Raw genomic sequence first — 20178 nt, forward strand, 5'->3', positions numbered from 1 at the left:
TTCAGGGGCCTTAACCAACACCCTCTCCTCCATCAACCCTGCCAGCATCCTTGGAATGTACCTTATGACACTCACACCTTCCACTCCTTCTGGTAGGCCCATTATCCACAGATTGTCTTCTCAATCTAATTTCCTGTTCCCTCACCTTTGCTCTCAATGTCTTGCAAAGGTCTCCAAAGAGCCCAACCTAGCTTCCAATGCTACCACCCGATCGCTGTGGTCCAACATCACCCTTCATACGTCACCCAAAGATTCGCCGGGTAGAGCACCCCAAACCTTATCTGTTATCGTTATAGCACTCCTGGGCTTTGTTGAACACTGCACGCCGTTTTGCCAGCTCAGCTCACACACATCATGGCTGCCATCGGAAGTCAGTTAAAAGGAAAGGTAAATGGGAAATAAACTGATCACCATACTGTTGAAGGATAATGTAATGTCAAGGACAACAGATGATGTAAATGCAATCTTGGTATTTATCTTGGATTGAATGCAGAACTTGAAGATGTAAGTAGCTGAACATAAGATTGCCTTAAGAAGATCCATTTTCTCCCTTTTTCCAAGGTATAGATATGTGAAACAGACTTCAAGCAAACTTAGTTGAGGATGTACCAATAATTTCTTTAAAAGTGAACTGAATATTGGGTGGAAATGGGATTGGCATTGGAGGCTGTATTGATAAGTAAGTAAAGTTGCCATAGTCCCACAGGCTGTTTTCCCCTTAGAGGGGGAGAGCTGACTGACGGTGATTTAACCTGAGGATCACCATACCTCAGGCGAGGGGTAAAGTTGAGAAGTCATGAATAACCTCAGCCGGTACGGGAATAGTTTTTGAGTGAATTGATCAAATACCCCATCAGATGTGATTGTACTTCTGCAGATGGGGTAAGGCGAAGATGTAATGTCAAGAAAAGGATATACATTCTGGACTTTTGCTTCTTCACTTAGAGAAAGAAATTTTTGTACATTAATGTAAAGTCAAATGATCAATTACCACTCACAACTACATTTCAGTTTTGTTGTTAACAGATTATTTTGACATTCGTAGAAAATAAAGCCACGAATAAAAATGATTAAAAATCAAATTATTTTATTCCATAAAATTAAATTTTATAGAAGAATATCGTAAAGCTCTGTGAAATAAAGGAAACTCAAAGGTACGTTCAGGTAATTCATTCTTACAAAAGCAAAAACTACAAAAGCCGGAAATCTGAAATTGAAAAGGCAGTATATACTCAGTAGATCAGGTAGTATGTGTAGAGAGAGGAACAAAATTAAGTTCCAGGTCAATGACCTTGCATCAGTACTGGAATCATTGGAGATGTAACAGGTTTTCAGCAATTAAAGAGGTGGTATGGGGTGAAGAAAAGGTAAGGGCCGGGATTCTCCCCTACCTGGCGGGGCGGGGGGTCCCGGCGTGATGGAGTGGCATGAACAACTCTGGCGTTGGGCCGCCCCAAAGCTGCGGAAGTCTCCGCACCTTTAGGGGCCAAGCCCTAACATTGAGGGGCTAGGCCCGCGCCGGAGTGGTTGGCGTTCCGCCGGCTGGCGTGGAAGGCCTTTGGCGCCATGCTAGCCGGGGTCGAAGGGACTTCGCCAGCCAGCGGAAGTCCGCGCATGCGCCGGAGCGTCAGTGGCTGCTGACGTCATCCCCGCGCATGCGGGGAGGGGGTCACTTCCGCCTTCGCCATGGTGAAGACTATGGCGAAGGTGGAATGAAAAGAGTGCCCCCACGGCACAGGCCCGCCCGCCGATCGGTGGGCCCCGATCGCGGGCCAGGCCACCGTGGGGGTAGCCCCCGGGGCCAGATTGCACAACACCCCCGCCCCCCCCACGACCCCGGAGCCCGTCCGCGGCGCCTGCTCCCACCGGTAAGGTAGGTGGTTTGATCCATGCCGGCGGGAGAAGCATGACAGCAGCGGGACTTCGGCCATCGCGGGCTGGAGAATCGCTGGGGGGGGGGGGGCACGCTGACCGGCGCAAAGCGATTCCCGCCCCCGCCGAATCGCCGGTGCCGGAGAATTCGGGACACGGCGGGGGCGGGATTGACGCTGGCCCCCAGTGATTCTCCGACCCGCCAGGGGGTCGGAGAAACCCGCCCAAAGTCTCTGATAGGGTGGAAGGCAGGAGGGATTAAATGACAAAAGGGATAATAATGCAAGCAGAAGAAAATGGCAGTAGAACACAAAACAAAAGATGGGTCTTTGTGATGAAAGGTCATTGACCTGAAATGGTAATTCTGTTTATTTATCCACAGCTCCTGCTTGACCTTCTGAATATTTCCAGCATTGTTTGTTTTTGTTCACCCTTGGTGAATTCAGTCTCTTATTTCTGTGATTTAACATGGTAATAAACTATGAAAAAATATATATTGTGAAATATATATATATATAATAATTCAAAACGTCCGCATCAAAAATCAGTGGCTTTTAAATTTATTTTATATACATACTACGTGAAATTTTGCAACTCTTTTGTTGATCTGAAATTATTCATGAGACAGAATACTGAAAGTAAGACGTGAAGTGAATCCATGTTTGAAATGGAAATGTTCGCCTCTTAAGATTCCAAATAAATACAATCATGCAATGGACATAGCTTGAACCATAAATTTATAAATGCACTTTGTTCGTATCAACATCTTTTAGGTAAGCCTTAAAGACTCATTTTGATTATCCTTTAAAATGTAGACATTGAAACATCTTTCACGTTAAATCCAGTGCAGAGAAAAATATAACAATGATAGAAAAATTCAGCACAATTTTATCTGTGAAAAATATTATAAAAGATAAGCTATAATTTGAGAAAAAGCATTCATTCATAAAGGCTGTCATTTGTTAAAAGTTCCTATGCATTTGTTCTTAAATATACTTGGCAGCCAGGACATAGAGGTCATTGAATATAAAATAAGTAACATGGAATTCATGAAAATAACCATTTTCCACCACTAAAATAGAAAATTTGCAGTATATCCTACGCAAATGCAGCCTTTAACTCATTGTTACTTTTCTTGGCCATGCTAGGTTTATTTTTCACCTTGTAATTCACAAACTTACCTCTGATCACTCTAAGCTCTGACACACAAACTCAGTCACCTCTTTCAGGTTGGAAAGGATTTTATCCACAAAATGCTGAAATTTGAATTGACCAGCTTGCAAAAGGGCAGCATATATAACTTTCCCATAATTTTGACCATTACTATTTTTTAAAATTTTACTTTAGTGGATTATTTTAGTAAGATTTGGTAAAGTGAAACCAGTCTTAAAAGGGAGATATCACCATTAGGATCCATTAAAAAAATTAAACTAGTTTCAAGATTCACAAGAACAATATTAATGTCTTTTCATTTTGCTGTTATTGACTTAACAGCGCATGCATGCTGATGATGGCATTAGTGGCTAAATACTGAGCCCTATATATATATATATATCACACACACACATATATATATGTATGTATGTATAATTGTAAACATAAGCCCAGGGGTGCTTCAATTTTGTTAATTTAGCAACATCATATCAAGCTCATCAACTCTTCAATAATGGTGCAATTTATACATTTTTAAAACAAAAATCTTAGGAGACACAACAAACAAGTATTAACAAATTATCATACATTTGTATCTTTTTTTTTAAACAGGGAGCCTAATGGCGAAACTCTCTATACAAAGGTCATTCAACAATAAATGAATGATTCAGAGTTGAACATTTATTAGTATACCACCTTTTGGATCAACTTCAGATGAGTATTATAGACTTCAAATCAAAAATAAGTTCAATATTAACAAAACTAATTAGAATTACATATAAATTCCACAAAAGCTGAACATTTTGTTAAAAAAACAAATATTAAACCAATTAGATGCTTTGAAATCATCTGCAAAAGCAGCAAGTGACCAGTTACACAAACATCCCTTTAAGGGACAAATCTTAGCAATAAACTGAAGTTTTCTATACACATAGTAGCATTAAATTAAGCTTTAAATTAAGAGAATACAAAGTACATTTTGACATAAACGACTAACTTCTGTACAATTTTACAAAACAATGGATTCTATGATTTTTTTTCTTAATTATCAAGTCTTAAAACTTTCTATACAGAAATTGTAAATGTATCATTAACAATTATAACCATTCTCCTGTAGTTTCAAGATTCACTTATTTCCAAGGCTTCATGCATAGCCAAGATTTTCCATCTCATTGCGGTACCGTTGCTCTGACACTTTGCTCTTATGCAGTTTGCTTTCAAGATGAAGACGAAATTCTTGTTCCTCACTGGCACCAATATTACACATTGAACAGTAGAACTGTCCACTTGGTGTCACACACATTGCTAGGTCGCGTGGAATCCGCTGACGGGAACGTGGATTAAAGTAAGGACCTATATAATAAGATAACATAAATTGATCTTGAATCATTTAAAGAGAAATAATAATTGTCTCCCCAGTGTCTAGTATCATCCAAATGATTTTTTTATTCTTTTAATATCTACTGAAGGAAATAAACTTCTCTCATACAATATGCACTGAGCGTTTCTTTTCCACAGTTTCACTACAAATTAGTTCTGCTCAAACTTCTTGATTTCCTCTTTAATTTATCATCAGATTATCAGTTTCCAAGGGTAGGATTTTCAGGCCCTACCAGGTCAGGAATAGCGGTGGACAAGGCCCGAAAGTACCAGGACCGGCTGGCATGCCAATATCCGATTCCATTCCTAGTGAATGACAGCTAATTAGGCCAGTTAAGAGCCTTGTTAAAGGTAAGTTAAGGCAGTGACTGGGATTTTCCAGTCACCCTCCAGTTTCCCAATGCAACAAGGGACAGTTTAACTGCCTGTAGGTAGGCACATACAGCAGGGCAGCATGCCAGCGCTCCTGGTAGACCTACAAGTCCTTGCTGCCTGGCTGGTGGGGGTGCTATCGAATGCTGCTCTACAGAGGAATTTCCACCCCTGCCCCACAATGTTGACCTCAATTTATTTTTTCTTTACAATTTTTAAAAAGGGGTTGAGAGATCACCTTCAGTGTTGAAGTGCCCTCTTAGTTACTTACCATTCATTGCAGCTGGGTGCTCCTCTGAAGCTGAAAGGTATATTGTTTGCCCCACCCTGCCTGCCCATACCCCATACTGCTCCCACTTTGAGATCTTGGGCAGGATTCTCCCCTACCTGGCGTGACGGGGGGTGGGGGGGGTCCCGGTGTAGGGGAGTGGCGCCAACCACTCTGGGGTCGGGCCTCCCCAAAGGTGGGGAATTCTCCGCACCTTTGGGGGCTAGCCCCGCGCCGGAGCGGTTGGCACCAGAAGACTGGTGCAAAAAAACGGCGCCAGCGGCAGCGGGGCCGAAAGGCTTTCGCCGGTCACGTCAGCGGCTAGCTACCGCTGACGTCACCACCGGCGCATGTGCGATGTGGTTTTCTCTTCCGCTTCTGCCATGGCGGAGGCCGTGGCGGCAGCGGAGGAGAAAGAGTGCACCCAGGGCACGGAGTCTGAGCGGGGGGCCCCGATCAAGGGCCTGGCCACCGTGGGGGCACCCCCCCAGGGTCCGATCGCCCTGCGCCCCCCTAGGACCCCGGTCGCGCCGCCGATCCCACCGCCACCAGAGGTGGTTCAAACCTCGGCGGCGGGAGAGGCCTCCCTGCGGCGGGACTTCAGCCCATCGCGGGCCGGAGAATCGCCGCAGGGGCCTCGCCGATCGGAGTGGCGTGATTCCCGCCCCCGCCACTTCCCGGGTGGCGGAGAATCTCTGCCACGGCGGGGGCGGGATTTCCGGCGGCCCCAGGCGATTCTCCGACCCTGCTGGGGGTCGGAGAATTTCGCCCCTTGTCTGCCCACTACCCTTAATTGGCCGGGGAACCTGTCTTCATGCCAGATACCCTGGTCAAAATCAAAATGCATGATTGTTAGGAACAGGTTCAGGACTCAGAAACAAATCTGGCTCCTGCTTCTCGAACCCAGAATGAAAGTCACCCCTGAATGTTAATTTCTGTCTCGGTCGGTCTTTGAGAAATAGGTTCTGACATTTGTCTATTTATGGTAATCCCTCAGTCCTCTTGGAACGATCTTGCAAATTTCTGCCTGTTGAGGTCAACTTCTCTCCGATTCTTTTTTAAAATTTCCCTTTACTTTCTGTTAGTTTCATAGGAGGGTCTCTGGGTCCTCTAGCTAGCGGTGGTTTTCACGACGCCCTGTGGAATTGGGCCGAGCATCAAACCTGGTGCGAGTCTCCCGACTTGCCCCGCCAGATTTCCCACCCAGACCTGGCAGGAAAATGCAAAGTCCGTAGGCAAGAGGGCAAGTACCCTCCCTTCACTTGCCTACAGGGTGCCGAGGGGCTAACTTCATGTCAGGTGGGAGTTGGGATGGGGGGCTTGGGCTGGCCTGGAGGAGCTCAGGTCGGGTTCTTTCTTGGAATGCTGGTTGTTTGGTTGGTCTTCTCATCTGCAACCTTTTAAACCTTTAAACTGTCAGCATTTCAATATTAAAGTTCTCGGAGAATAAAGTGAAAGTCTTCCCATCTGCAGCCTTATACCCTTTGAACTGTTTGTCAGCATGCCCATATTAAAGTTCGCTGAGAATAAAATGAGAATCTTCTCATCACAGCCTTAAACATTTTAAACTGTCTGTCAGCATGCCAAGTACAAATATCTATGAGATAAGGCTAAAAGTAATGTGGGGGAAACCGTTGAAGTGGCTTTTTCAGTCAAGTTAACTGTCCTATTGTTTTCAAGCCCGTATGCACACCTAGAAGTCTAAAAGCTTTGAACTGTATTGTTTACATTCAATTTCATGGACCATTTCCCATTTAAAAGCTTCTTGATTGTCAGGTCAAGGCAGTTTCAAAGGAAGGGTCGCTGTTGTTTATTTATATAGCACTGCAGAGGTTCATTAAATCTGAAGAGCAGCTGTTGTTCTGACCACAGTTTTTTATAGGGGCCGTTTCTTTGTCCTGAGCACCTGTTCTTTCTAGGAAGTTCTTGAGATAATAAATGAACAATGTATATTGTATAAAGTATATGTTGCCTACAAAAGTAGTGTTACTGATTATTACTTTTCGTTTGTTTATTACAGTAAAAGTATTTTTCAGTCAGTCAGTTAAATCCAAATATCTTTTTAAAAGGTTATCAGTCTCTATGAAGATCATAACAACAAATAGCTGCTTTCTATTTCATGAGATCTTAATTTAGTCCCAAATATTGTTACATTATTGTCCATTAGTTTATGACCCCTACGTTTATAGTAACAATTTATCTGAAATGGTCTCTATGAAGCCACGTGTATCAGTACAATTCTATAATATAAAACATTATTGAATGGCTCTCAGCTCTCAAAAATGGCAATCAGAAAAATACACCATTTGTAGAATTCAGGAATTGTGTTAATTCAGAATGCAGAACAAAATGTGAGACTTTGGACCTATGGGGAAATTTAATGGTGTTTTTCAAAATGTAACTCCTTGTGTATCTTTAATAACATCACAATACTGGTAGAATACCATTACAAAACAAAACTGTAAACATTTGAGGCTGTACTGTTTCCTCAAAGCCATGGTACTAATTTTCCCTCTTTTAGGTTTCCCCAATATACACGTCTTTATGTATTTGTAATTGCTTCTCTATTTAATAAGGTACATACTAAAAGCAGGAAGAACAATCAAAGCTTCCTGACAGATCCAATTAAAGAATATAGAAGTGAAAAAACATTTTGAATGATCAAGGTTCATTCCTCTCGTACATAACTTTCCCAACATGGTATTTAATTCAAAAATAGAAAAAACTGGACAATCGCAGCAAGTCTGACAGTATCTGTGGAGACAGAAAGGAGCGAACATTTCGAGTCTGGATGACTGTTTGTCGAAGCTGGAGAGAACTGGAAATAGGGTCAGATTTATACTGTTGTGGGGGTTATGGAGCGGTGGGGCTGGATAGAGGGCCCGCAATAGATGGAGATTGACAAAGATGTTGTGGACAGAAAGACACAAGGAATGCAAATGAGGGTGATTAAGGCGAAGAAGGGTGCTGATAGCGGCAGATAAAGAGATTAGAATGTGTTAATGACAGAACAAAGGTGAGCAGTAGGAACAGGGAACAGATGGCCCAAGTCGGTTGGGGGGGGGGGAACACAACGGTGATGAAAAACAGATCAATGGAAATAAATTGATAGAAATTAAAATGGAGTGAACGTGGAGGAGCGAATTCACAGTGTGAAACTGTTGAACTCAATGTTAAGTCCGAAAAGCTACAAAGTGCCTAATCAGAAGATGAAGGTGCTCATCCTCCAGTTTGCGTGGGCTTCACTGGAACATTGCAGCAGGCCAGGGATGGACACGTGAACATGAGAGCAGGGCGGTGAGTTGAAATGGCAAGCATCAGGAAGGTCTGGATCCTGCTGACGGATGAAAAATGAAAATCGCTTGTCACGAGTAGGCTTCAAATGAAGTTACTGTGAAAAGCCCCTAGTCACCACACTCCGGCGCCTGTTCGGGGAGGCTGTTACGGGAATCAAACCGTGCTGCTGGCTTGCCTTGGTCTGCTTTCAAAGCCAGCGATTAGCCCTGTGAGCTAAACAGCCCCTAATGGACCGAAGGTGTTCAGGCAATCGATCACTGTCTGTGTTTAGTCTCTCCAATGTAGAGAAGAACAGCAAATGCTATAAACCAGATTGAAGGAGGTGCACGTGAAGCGTTGCCTCACTTGATATGAGTATTTTGGCCCTGGGATGGTGAGCAGGGAGGACGTAAAGGGGCAGGTGTTACAAATTCTGCGATTGCATTGGAAGGTGCCATGGGAAGAGGGTAAGGTGTTGGGGGAGATGGAGTGGACCAGGATATCCCAGAGGGAACAGATACTGCAAAATGCTAACGGGGGAGTGAGGGGAAGATGTGTTTGGGAGGGATGAAGCGTTCTAGGTCAGGGGTAAACCCTGGGCCAGGGCCAGGTGCTTTGCCTCTCTGAAGGTTCAAACCATCTTTAAATATTGTGGAGACCTATAGAATCCCTACAGTGCAAAGGGGGCCATTCGGCCCATCAGGTCTGCACCAATCCATATCCCACCCTATCCCTGCAACCCCATACTCTAACCTTCACATCACTGGATACTAAGGGGCAATTTAGCATGGCCAATCCACCTACCCCATACATCTTTGGACTGTGGGAGGAAACTGGAGTACCCGGAGGAAATCCACACAGATACAGGGGAAACTTACAAACTCCACACAGACAGTGACCCAAGACCGGAACTGAATCCGGGTCTGTGATGCTGTGAGGAAATAGTGCTACCATGCCATAACTGGGTAATCACAGCTGTAGGCTATCTGTCCTACCAAACACTTCCAGGACAGATAATTACTGAAAACCAATTTCACCCCCTTTTTAAAAATTTTTAGATTACCCAATTCATTTTTTCTAATTAAGGGGCAATTTAACATGGCCAATCCACCTAGCCTGCACACCTTTCGGTTGTGGGGGCAAAACCCACACAAACACGGGGAAACGTTCAAACTCCACATGGACAGTGACCCAGAGCCGGGATCGGACCTGAGGCAGCAGTGCTAACAACTGCGCCACCGTGCTGCCTTGATTTCACTCCCTTTGACTGTGAGCAGTGTGCGGTCAGGGGAGAGCACCTGAGCACGGTCTCCCTAATGTTTCCAGCAGAGATCTGGGGCGGAATTCTCCGCTCCCGCGATAAATCGGGAAGGCCGTCGTGAACTCGGCCGAGTTCACGACGGCCTCGGAGGCCAGTCCTCGCACCTAATTCACCCCCACACGGGGGGGCTAGGAGCGGCGCTCCGTAAATCTTGGCCGCCGGGCCTTGACGCTTGCGTCAAGGCGATGTGCCGAGAATGACGCGATGGCGGCGCCTATGTGACGTCAGCCGCGCATACGCAGGTTGGCCGGCTCCAACCTGCGCATGCGCAGCTGACATCACAACGGCTGAAACCCGCGCATGCGCGGTTGCCGTCCTCCCCTCCGCCGCCCCGCAAGACGTGGCGGCTTGATCTTGCGGGGCGGCGGAGGGGAAAGAGTGCATCGCTTTGAGACGCCGGCCCGACGATTGGTGGGCACCGATCGCGGGCCAGTCCCCTCCCGAGCACGGACGTGGTGCTCACTCCCCTCTCCGCCCCCCACAAGCTTCAAACGGGCATTTGGCGCCCATGTTCACGACGGCAGCGACCAGGTGCGGTTGCCGCCGCCGTGAACCGGTCGGGAACGGCAGGCCGCTCGGCCCATCCGGGCCGGAGAATCGCCGGTCACCATGAAAAACAGCGAGCGCCGATTCTTCTGAGCGGGGGGTGGGAGAATCGCGGAGGGTGCCAGGGGGGTGTCGTGAGTCACCCGGCCCTCCCGCGATTCTCCCACCCGGTGTGGGGAGCGGAGAATCACGCCCCTGGAGTCCAAGGCACCTGATGTGGCTGGGGATGAGCATGGAGAGCAAAGTTTATCAGCAAAACTGGCTTGCTGGATGACACTCTGAGAGAAGGCAGGACACGTAAGTGTGGGGAGGACTTGGGGGATTTAATTTTTAATGTTTATTAGTGTCACAAGTAGGCTTACATTAACACTGCAATGAACTCACAACTTGAAAATCCACTAATTGCCACACTACGGCGCCTGTTCGGGTATATGGAGGGAGAATTCAGGATGCCCAATTCACCCAACAAGCATGTCTTTCGGGACTTGTGGGAGGAAATCAGAGCACCCGGAAGAAGCCCAGTCACAGGGAGAACGTGCAGACTCCGCACAGATAGTGACCCAAGCCGGGAATCGAACCCCGGTCCTCGGCGCTGCAAAGCAACAGTGCTAACTGAGGGTCCCAGGATGCAAGATCTAACTGATTGTTGCTCTATCTCCTCCAATTCCTTACAGATACCAACAGAGGCTGGCCTTGCATTGCTGGTGGCAGCCGAGATGGCTAGACGCCAGAGAAGGCAGCAGCGATGATGCAGGCTGGAGGCGACATCTCATGTGGTGACTATACACCCTGAAGACCCCACTACCCGTCAGGATGAGGAGGTACACAGAAGGGGAGGCCATCGATAGCCTAACATGTACAGGCATCGCTGGTCATTCAGCAAGATGATGGACAGCATGTGCCACATCCTCGTGGACATGGCTCCCCGTGAGGTTAGACACCTGTTCTCGGTGGCCAAGAAGGTCATTGCAGCCCTATATGCCCGGGCTTCAGACTTCATCACCGTTGAGCTGGACCAGGCCCGCCATGATGCCCGGGCTGCAGGATCTGCTGTCAGCGCTGGGATGCTCCAGGTCCAGGGCGCAATTGATGGCACACATGTCCGCTGAGCACACCAGGATATCAGGAAGTGCCCTTTATTAACAGGAAGAGGTTCCACTCACTGACTGTTCAGATTGTGTGTGATCACAGCCTCGTATCATGCATGTGTGTGCCAGCTACCCAGGGAGCTTGCATGATGGCTAAAGCCCCGGTATCTTAGAGGACCTCCACAGGATAACGGGTTGACTCTTGGGGTACAAGGGACACCTGCTAAGTTCATGGCTAATGTCGCCAGTGCGGATGCCTGAGACCAAGGCGGAAACCGGATATAATGAGGCCCATGTTGCCACCCGTGCCGACATTGAAAGGTGCATAGGATTGCTGAAATGCTGTTCCGATGCCTGGACCGCTCTGGAGGTGCAGTGCAGTACATCCCCCAGAGGTCTGCCGTTTTGTAGTGGTCTGCTGTGCCTTCCACAACCTGGTAGCGCAACAAAACAACATGCTGGAGGAGGAGGAGGAGGGCATGCGGCCTCATCGGAGGAGGAGGAGGCGGACCAGGGGAGGCTGGAGGTCGAGCCTGAGAATGGCGGACAGGCAACAAGAGTCGGTCACACCCAGAGAACCAGGGAGAGCCTCATTATCTCCAGATTCTCATAGGATGAGGCAGTGTCCATCAGTTCAACCCTCCCTTCCCCCAATCCCTTCTTCCCCCATTTCCCTCCTGTCCCTTCTCCCATTTCAATCCTTCCCTCTCCCCCATTTCCTTCCTTCACCCCCTCATCACATTTCCCCCTCCCCAAGTATCCTATTCCACCCTCAAGTGGTCTGTATAAAATCACTCCAGGGTGACGGGTCTGTGTCAGCACCATCAGCGAGTCAATATACTAGGCAGTAGAGTAATGATAACTCGCTGTGAGGAAAGCTCTGGTGTTCCTCAGTTTCTTCAAATGTCTGATTCTTGTCTTTATACTGACAGCGCGCTCACACCATCCTCTGAACGGGGTCTGCATAGGGGGCTTTTGATCTTGGACCACTAAGCCCAGGGAGCGGGGAGTAGGGGGAGCGGAGGGGGTGCAGGCAGATCCGCTGTGAAGATTAAAGTGACCAAGGCTTCACGTGTATGAGGTGTGACGTGTTTTTTATTTAAAATAACTTTTATTCAAATTTTTCAACAACAAATTTTCTCCCAACAATAAAATAAACAAGGCATAGAAAAAACAGAAAGAAAAGACCCTCCCCCGCAATACAAAGCAATAAATTAATGACAAAAAAGAAAGTAACAAACATATAATTGCAAAAACAAACCCCACCCGCCCCCGGGTTGCTGCTGAGATTGACCACCCCCTAACACTCCGCCAGGAAATCAAGAAAAGGCTGCCACCGCCGGAAGAACCCTTGCACCTGGTGCAAACCGGTGGTTGTCCCATATCGGGGTCCAAACTGAGGCCTTCACTTCCCCCCTATGCCGCCTCTACTGCCCCCAAATTTTGAGGGAAGCCACAACTACTGGACTCGTAGAATACCTTGCCGGGGGGAGTGGGAGCGGGGCCGTCACCAGTGCCTCCAAACTCGTGCCCACACAGGATGCCACCTCCAACCTCTTCCATGCGGCACCCTCTCCCTCCATCACCCACCTACAAATCATTGCCACATTCGCAGCCCAGTAGTACCCACACAGGTTGGGCAACGCCAAACCACCTACCTCCCTGCCTCGCTCCAGGAATACCCTCCTCACTCTCGGGGCCTTCCGAGCCCACACAAACCCCAGAATACTCTTATTAACCCTCCTAAAGAAAGCCTTTGGAATCAAGATGGGGAGACACTGGAAGAGAAACAAAAACCTCGGGAGCACCGTCATCTTAACCGACTGGACCCTGCCCGCCAAGGAGAGTGGCAGCGCATCCCACCTCCTAAACTCCTCCTCCATCTGTTCCTCCAGCCTCGAAACGTTTAGCCTATGTAGGGCCCCCCAGCTCCTAGCTATCTGGACGGCAAGATATCTAAAGCTCCTCTCCGCCCTCTTCAACGGGAGCTCCTCTATCTCCCTCTGCTGGTCCCCCAAGTGCAGCACAAACAGCTCACTCTTCCCCACGTTGAGCTTATAGCCCGAAAAGTCCCCAAACTCCCCAAGTATCCTCAACACCCCTGGCATCCCCCCCGCCAGATCTGCGATGTACAATAGTAAATCATCCATGTACAGCGACAACCGGTGCTCCTCCTCCCCCCCCCCCCCCCCCCCCCACCCCCCCACCATCCCCCTCCAGTTCTTCTAATCCCTCAGTGCGATGGCCAGGGGTTCAATCGCTAACGCGAAGAGCAGGGAAGACAAGGGGCACCCCTGCCTCGTCCCCCGGGACAGCCGAACGTCCTCCGACCTCCTCCCATTCGTCACCACGCTCGCTACCGGGACACTATACAGCAGCCTCACCCAGCTAATGAATCCCTCACCAAACCCTAATCTCCTCAACACCTCCCACAGGTAGCTCCACTCCACCCTATCGAAGGTTTTCTCCGCATTCATCGATGCTACTATTTCCGCCTCCCCATCCGCCGCGGAAATCATCATAACATTAAGAAGCCGCCGCACACTGACATTCAGCTGCCTCCCCTTCACAAACCCCGTTTGGTCCTCATGGATAACCAGCGGGACCATACATTCCACCCTCCTGGACAGTATCTTAGCCAACAACTTTGCGTCCACGTTGAGGAACGGGATCGGGCTGTAAGACCCACACTGGAGAGTGTCCTTATCCTGCCTCAGAATCAGTGAAATTATTGCTCTAGACATCGTCGGGGGCAAAGCCCCCCCCCCTCGCCTCATTCGGGGTCCTCACTAACAACGGGCCCAGCAGGTCTGAGAATTTCTTATAAAACTCCACCGGGAACCCGTCAGGTCCCGGTGCTTTCCCTGTCTGCATGCTCCCCAGCGCCTCCATCAGCTCCTCCAACTGGATTGGGGCCCCCAGACCCTCCACCCGCTCCTCCTCCACTCTTGGGAACTCCAGCTTATCCAGAAAGCGGTCCATCCCATCCACCCCCCTAGGGGGCACCGACCGGTACAGCTCCTCGTAGAAGGACCTGAACACCTCATTAATGTCCCTAGCACTCCGCACCAGGTTGCCTCCTGCATCTGTGACTCCCCCTATCTCTCTCACTGCCTCCCGCCCCCTGCGCCCTCCTCCACTGCGCCTCTGCCTTCCGGGTGGTCAGTATATCGAACTCCACTTGGAGACTGCGACGCTTCCTCAAAAGCCCCTCTTCCGGGACATCCGCATACCTCCTGTCCACCCTTACCATTTCTTCCACCAACCTCTCCCTCTCAACCCTCTCCCCCTCTCCCTGTGTGCCGAATAGGTATCAGCTTCCCTCTAACCACCGCCTTCAACGCTTCCCAGACCACCCCAACTTGCACCTCCCCATTGTCATTAGCTTCCAAATACCCCTCTATGCACCTACGGACCCGCCCACATACTTCCTCCTCTGACAGAAGCCCCACATCTAACCTCCACAGCGGGCGCTGATCCTTCCCCTCCCCCAACTCCAAGTCCACCAAATGCGGAGCGTGGTCAGATATGACAATCGCCGAATACTCCGCCCCACCACTCTTGGGATTAGCGCCCTGCTGAGGACAAAAAAATCAATCCGGGAATAAGCCTTGTGGACATGGGAGAAAAAGGAAAACTCCCTACCACCCGGCCTCAAAAACCTCCAAGGGTCTACCCCTTCCATCTGATCCATAAACCCCCTCAGCACTGTGGCCGCCGCCGGCCTCTTGCCCGTCTTAGACCTCGAACGATCCAGAGCTGGGTCCAACACCGTATTAAAATCCCCTCCCAAGATCAAGCCCCCCGTCTCCAGGTCCAGAATCCGGCTCAACATTCGCCGCATGAAATCTGCATCGTCCCAGTTGAGGGCGTACACATTAACCAAAACCACCCGCTCCCCTTGAAGCCTACCACTCACCATTACGTATCTGCCACAGCTATCTGCCACCACACAACGCCACAAATGACAAGCTCATACCAACTAAAATCGGCACCACTCGATTCTTCGCATCTAGCCCCGAGTGAAACACCTGTCCAACCCAGCCTCTTCTCAGCCTCACCTGATCCGCCACCTTAAGGTGCGTCTCCTGGAGCATAGCCACGTCCACTCCCAACCCCTTCAAATGCGCCAAGACCCAGGACAGCTTCACTGGTCCATTCAGCCCCATCACGTTCCATGTGACCAGCCGAATCTGGGGGGTCTTCCTCCTCCCTCTGCGCCGGTCAGCCATAGCTCTCCCTCGGCTCACGACGTGCCTGCAGAACCCCCCAGGCCCGTTCCCCACGGTGGCAGACCCCCCCTCCCCCCCCATCACCAGCAGTTCCCCTTCGGCCCCTCCAGCAGGAACCCGGTACCCCCCCCCCCCCCCCCCCCCCCCCCCCCACACCCCCTAGCTAGGCCCCCCCCAGCTGCGTAATCCCTTCCATAAGTCAGCCGACTCCTGCTGACCCCGGCTGCTCCCACCACCCCAAGGAGGGGGGCAGACTTGAAGGAACCAGAGATTGCCATCATCTCCCTGGTGGCAGGCCCCGGGTTGGCCTCCAGCGCTTCTTCCTCCTTGACGGTGTCCATAGGGCCCTGGGGACTCCATGAGACGGAGGGGCTGCTAGAATGAGTTCCAGACGCCTCCGAGTCACCTGGCTCTGACAGTCCTGGCAGCTCCCTATTGTCTCCAGCATGGTGTTGATGCCCTCAGAAATGGTCCTCAGTGACTGGGCCATGCTCTGCAGTGCCTTGGCAATGTCCACCTGCATCTGGGACATGAACCTCAGACATTGGGACATGATGTCGAGTCCCTCAGCCATGGCTGTCACAGACTGAGCCATGCCTTGGGCACCACCACTTATGCGGACACCGTGCTCCAGGCTTTTCACTGCGGTCGCCACCCAGCAGTGTTGACCTCGGTGCTACACCTTGTCAGCACCATCTCCGAAAATGCCCAAAGCCTTTGGGACTCCTCCAATCGGCTATGCAGTCGCTGCATGTCTCCTGAATGTCACAGCTTCATCGTATCATCTGCATCAGCTTTGGGAGCTTTGTCCAGAGATTTGGCATCGGACTGGGATCTAGCCGAGTCCAGGGATCCAGCAGACCTCTAACTGTCTCCCTTGGATGTTCCTGCCTCCACCTGGATCAGTGTGGTGCTCACCAGATTGTGCCCCAGAAACCTGCCCACCAGTGTTGCCCACTGAGGTATGTGATTCTGGAAGGTGAGGGTGATAGCTGTGACGCCTCACCGGTTATCTCCTCGGAGCTCTCCTCCGAGGCAGTTTCTTGGATGGCAGGGGAGGGAACACCTTGGGTGGCAGGGGATGGCCCGGACTATCAGTTGGAGATCCTGCCAGACAATAGGCATGAGCTCAGTGAGAGGGAAGGATAATTTTGTCTGCCATGAACAACTCTATTTGAGACAGGTCATCTGGGTGAAGGGGCAGTGCATCCTCACCTTTGTGGCGTACGCCAACCTCGTTGTTGGTGATTACTCTCTCTCCTCGGGCAATCCCGCAATTTTCATGGCCTGTTCCTCATAGGTGATGAGGACTCAGATCTCTGGCACCCTCATCTTGGCCCTTTCCTGCTTATTATGGGCTATCTTCTCCTGCGGGGACGAAGAGAGGGCATTGTGAGCCACACGCCTGATGGGTCAGGAAGGCATGTGTGGGCACTGCATCTGAACATGAAAGGGTTGTGCTGGTGGGTGAGGAACAAGAACGAAGATTGGATGTGGGGAGGACGCGAGGTGTCAACCAGCGATTTGTATGTGTGCGTTGGGGTGGCGGGGGGGGGGGGGGGTGGCAGATGGAATTGTTGCCAGGAGAGAGGTGGTAACTTACCCTTACAGGTCGTTGGTCTTCTTCCAACATTGGACGGCGGTACTTCTGAGGCACAAGTCTCGCAAATCAGATGGTGAGACAGTTGGTAATGACATGAATCTCGTGGGGGCTCATTTTTAGCACTAAGAGCTGTTGAATACAAGCTGTGATCTCGCCAACGCGTCCATCAAGAAACACCCTCCCAATTGTGCCCAAAATAGCACTTTGAAATGTTTTTCAAAATGGCACTTTTTCAATTGAATCGCACCCCTTGTATAATATCACAAATGTATCTACAAACTTGCAATGAAGTTCTCATTCCAAATATCATGTTAATTACAAACAACTGTGAAATATATTTACGTTGCATTTGATTTCAATTTTCTTATCAAAGACCATGATCTTCAAATTGGTCCAAACAAACTTATATAATCTGGTATCAAAGGTCTAGATCTAACTGAGGGCCAAACCTTCCAGTCTCCAGATCGTGGTGACCGGATGTACAACTGAAGATGTGCATCGGGACCCTGCAATAACCTTGACGCACGGACCTATGCGGTCACTGTCCAAGTTCAAACTTACAATGGGCAATTCCTCTGCTCCCCATGACCCACTGTGAATGTCCCGAATACTGAATTAGAATCGGAGACCTCGGACAATTCCACAGAACCTACCTGAACAGTTGCCTGCGAAATGTTAAGCTGAGTAAAAGATAGGGTAATTTAACGGCCTCGTTAAATAATAGAGTAATTTAACGGCCTCCTCTCGCTCGACTTGGTGTCGGGATAAGACCGTTGAATCACGCGAGAGACCTCTCACAAGATTTGCAACACTCGAAACGTCGAGTCGGGGGAACGTTCAAGTGCAGCGGAAATCTGAACATCAGTGCCGCTTCACGTATGATCCAGACCAATATAGACACAACAGTTATTCCAATGTGGCAATTTGGCATAAACTGATTACAACATTAATTATGGCTTAACTCATGGGATAAGATAAAGTCACTCCATGATTAAATTGAGAAACAGGTTGAGCATCCCTTATCCGAAATCCTGCAAACCAAACAATTCCGAAATCCGTACTTTTTTTGAGTGGCGACGTGATTTCACGAAGGGGAAATCCCACAAGGCTCCCGGGTGATGAGCAATTCCCAACATGCGCCGCACGAGCACAGTTCCCAACCTTCCACACATGCGCAGTTCCCGTTCCGCATGTGCGCAGTACCCAATGCATGCCTCACATGCGCTGTTTCCAATGTGTGCCTCACATACACAGTTTCCAACATGCGCTGCATATGCACAGTTCCCAACACGCCACACATGCGCAGTATATTCTGAAATCCAAAAAATTCCGAAATCCGATACGCACTCAGCCCCAAGCATTTTGGATAAGGGATTTTTAACCTGTAGCTACAAATCAAAGGAACAAAATCCCTAAGAACTACAAATAAGACCATTTAAATTTTGAAGGAAAAACTAAATAAGCCCAAGAAGACGAAAGGAATGAAAGGTATGCTGAGAAAGGTAAATGCAGAGGAGTGACAGGCGGCTCACATGTAGCATTCGCACAGGCCTGTTGGTTCTCATGGCCTGTTTCATATAGATTTCTATAATTCTGGTAAAAGATTCAGATCTTGTGTAATTTTATCAGACACGTAGTATAGATTCTTCCTTAATAAGATCTGGCATAATTTAGTCAGCACGTATTTAAGATAAAATAGGAATTTTTCATATTCAGTCAAAATATATGCTAAATGAGCTAATCTTAGCTCAGGTAGCAGTCAATCACTAGAATTCATTTGTATGACCTGGTCATGGGAGTTTGGGGGAAGAAATGGAGGAGAAAAAAGCTTTCATTCCTGCTGTTATTTGTTATCAAGTCACATTACCCTCTGGAAATTACTTCTTTGTTGGTATCAGATGACAACAGAATTGGGCTCCCCACCCCCATGGTTAGAAAACTTGCAGACATGCATTGTCCAGGTTCATATGAAAAATATACACTTGTGTCAGGTCCTACAGTTGCCAGTATCTATGAAAGCACACAATCACATCAGCCATCACTTTGCGAAGCGAGCAAGGAAAAAGGTGAGAAAATGGGACAAGTTAAAAAAAGAGAGGGATTGAAAAGAAGCTTTTTAAAAAATTGTTATGTTGCTCATCCAGAATTTCTTTTGAACACTGAGTTTACAATCAATTTTTTATCCCTGAACTATCTGTCGGCTCTCAGATTAGTGATAGACAATCAGCCTACAAAATGGGATTCAAGCAGTAATTTATTTTTCATATTTGCAACTAACATTAAAAATAAACCATAATCTAGATATTTCTGTTACTGACGATGCCAAATTAAAATGTGCGCAGCCTTGTCAACTGCAAGTGTTAGATACCTGTCATATCTCTAGTAGCACCCCCGCCTCCAGTCAGAAAATAAAAAGTTCAAATCTTACTCCAGAGATTTTAGCACATAATCTATGAGGCTAACTCTTCAGTGAAGTTTAAGGGAATACTGTAAGAGGTCCCGTATCGCCTTTCAGAAGAAACATTAAACTGAGCGTCCATCTACCTTGTCAAGTGGATGTAAAGATCTCATGACACTATTTCAACAAAATGATGGAAGGCCTTTTGGTGTCTGGGTTAACATTACTGAAAACACTTGTCTCACTGCTGTATATTATTATGTTGCAAATATTTAACATGCTTGTAAACGCAAAATAGTAGATACCTAGTGTATTTTGAACCCCATGTAGATTGCGACGATTTGGCACCACTTTAAATTCATTCCCTTCTTTCCTTTGTCTCCTCTTTGTGAGCTCTGCTGCTGTTCTGAAAAATTAAGATACTTTTGTTATTCAAAGGTACAAGAATTGTACCATTAGTCTAAAAATGTTCTAGTAATCCTCTTGTTATTTTATTCTGTGATTAAATTATTTAACAAGTGCAAAGCTGTGCTGTGTTGCTAACAAGAAGGCTGGCAGTACCAAGGTGCAAGGGTGTGTGCCAGGATACTACCTTGCCCTGTCCCCAACCACCCTGGGGTCTCTAATAGCCTGGAGACTCCCCCAGGTGCCATTATGCCTGGTCCACATT

At 48.3% G+C, this 20178-nt stretch overlaps 1 protein-coding gene across 2 annotated transcripts in view; it reads right to left on the reverse strand.

Moving 5' to 3' along the window:
- Positions 1-2420: 2420 nt before the first annotated feature.
- zmat3 (zinc finger, matrin-type 3) overlaps positions 2421-20178 on the reverse strand; it is an 85124-nt gene continuing 67366 nt past the window's right edge. For both annotated transcript variants that reach the window (XM_038817260.1, XM_038817259.1), the window contains 2 exons: positions 19814-19914; positions 2421-4377 (listed from right to left, as the gene is read on the reverse strand). In XM_038817260.1, coding sequence (XP_038673188.1) covers positions 4169-4377; positions 19814-19914 — 310 coding nt within the window. In that variant the 3' untranslated portion in view covers positions 2421-4168. The remainder of the gene's footprint in view (positions 4378-19813; positions 19915-20178) is intronic.

Source organism: Scyliorhinus canicula, chromosome 13 (genome assembly GCF_902713615.1).
Source record: "Scyliorhinus canicula chromosome 13, sScyCan1.1, whole genome shotgun sequence".
NCBI lineage: Eukaryota > Metazoa > Chordata > Chondrichthyes > Carcharhiniformes > Scyliorhinidae > Scyliorhinus > Scyliorhinus canicula.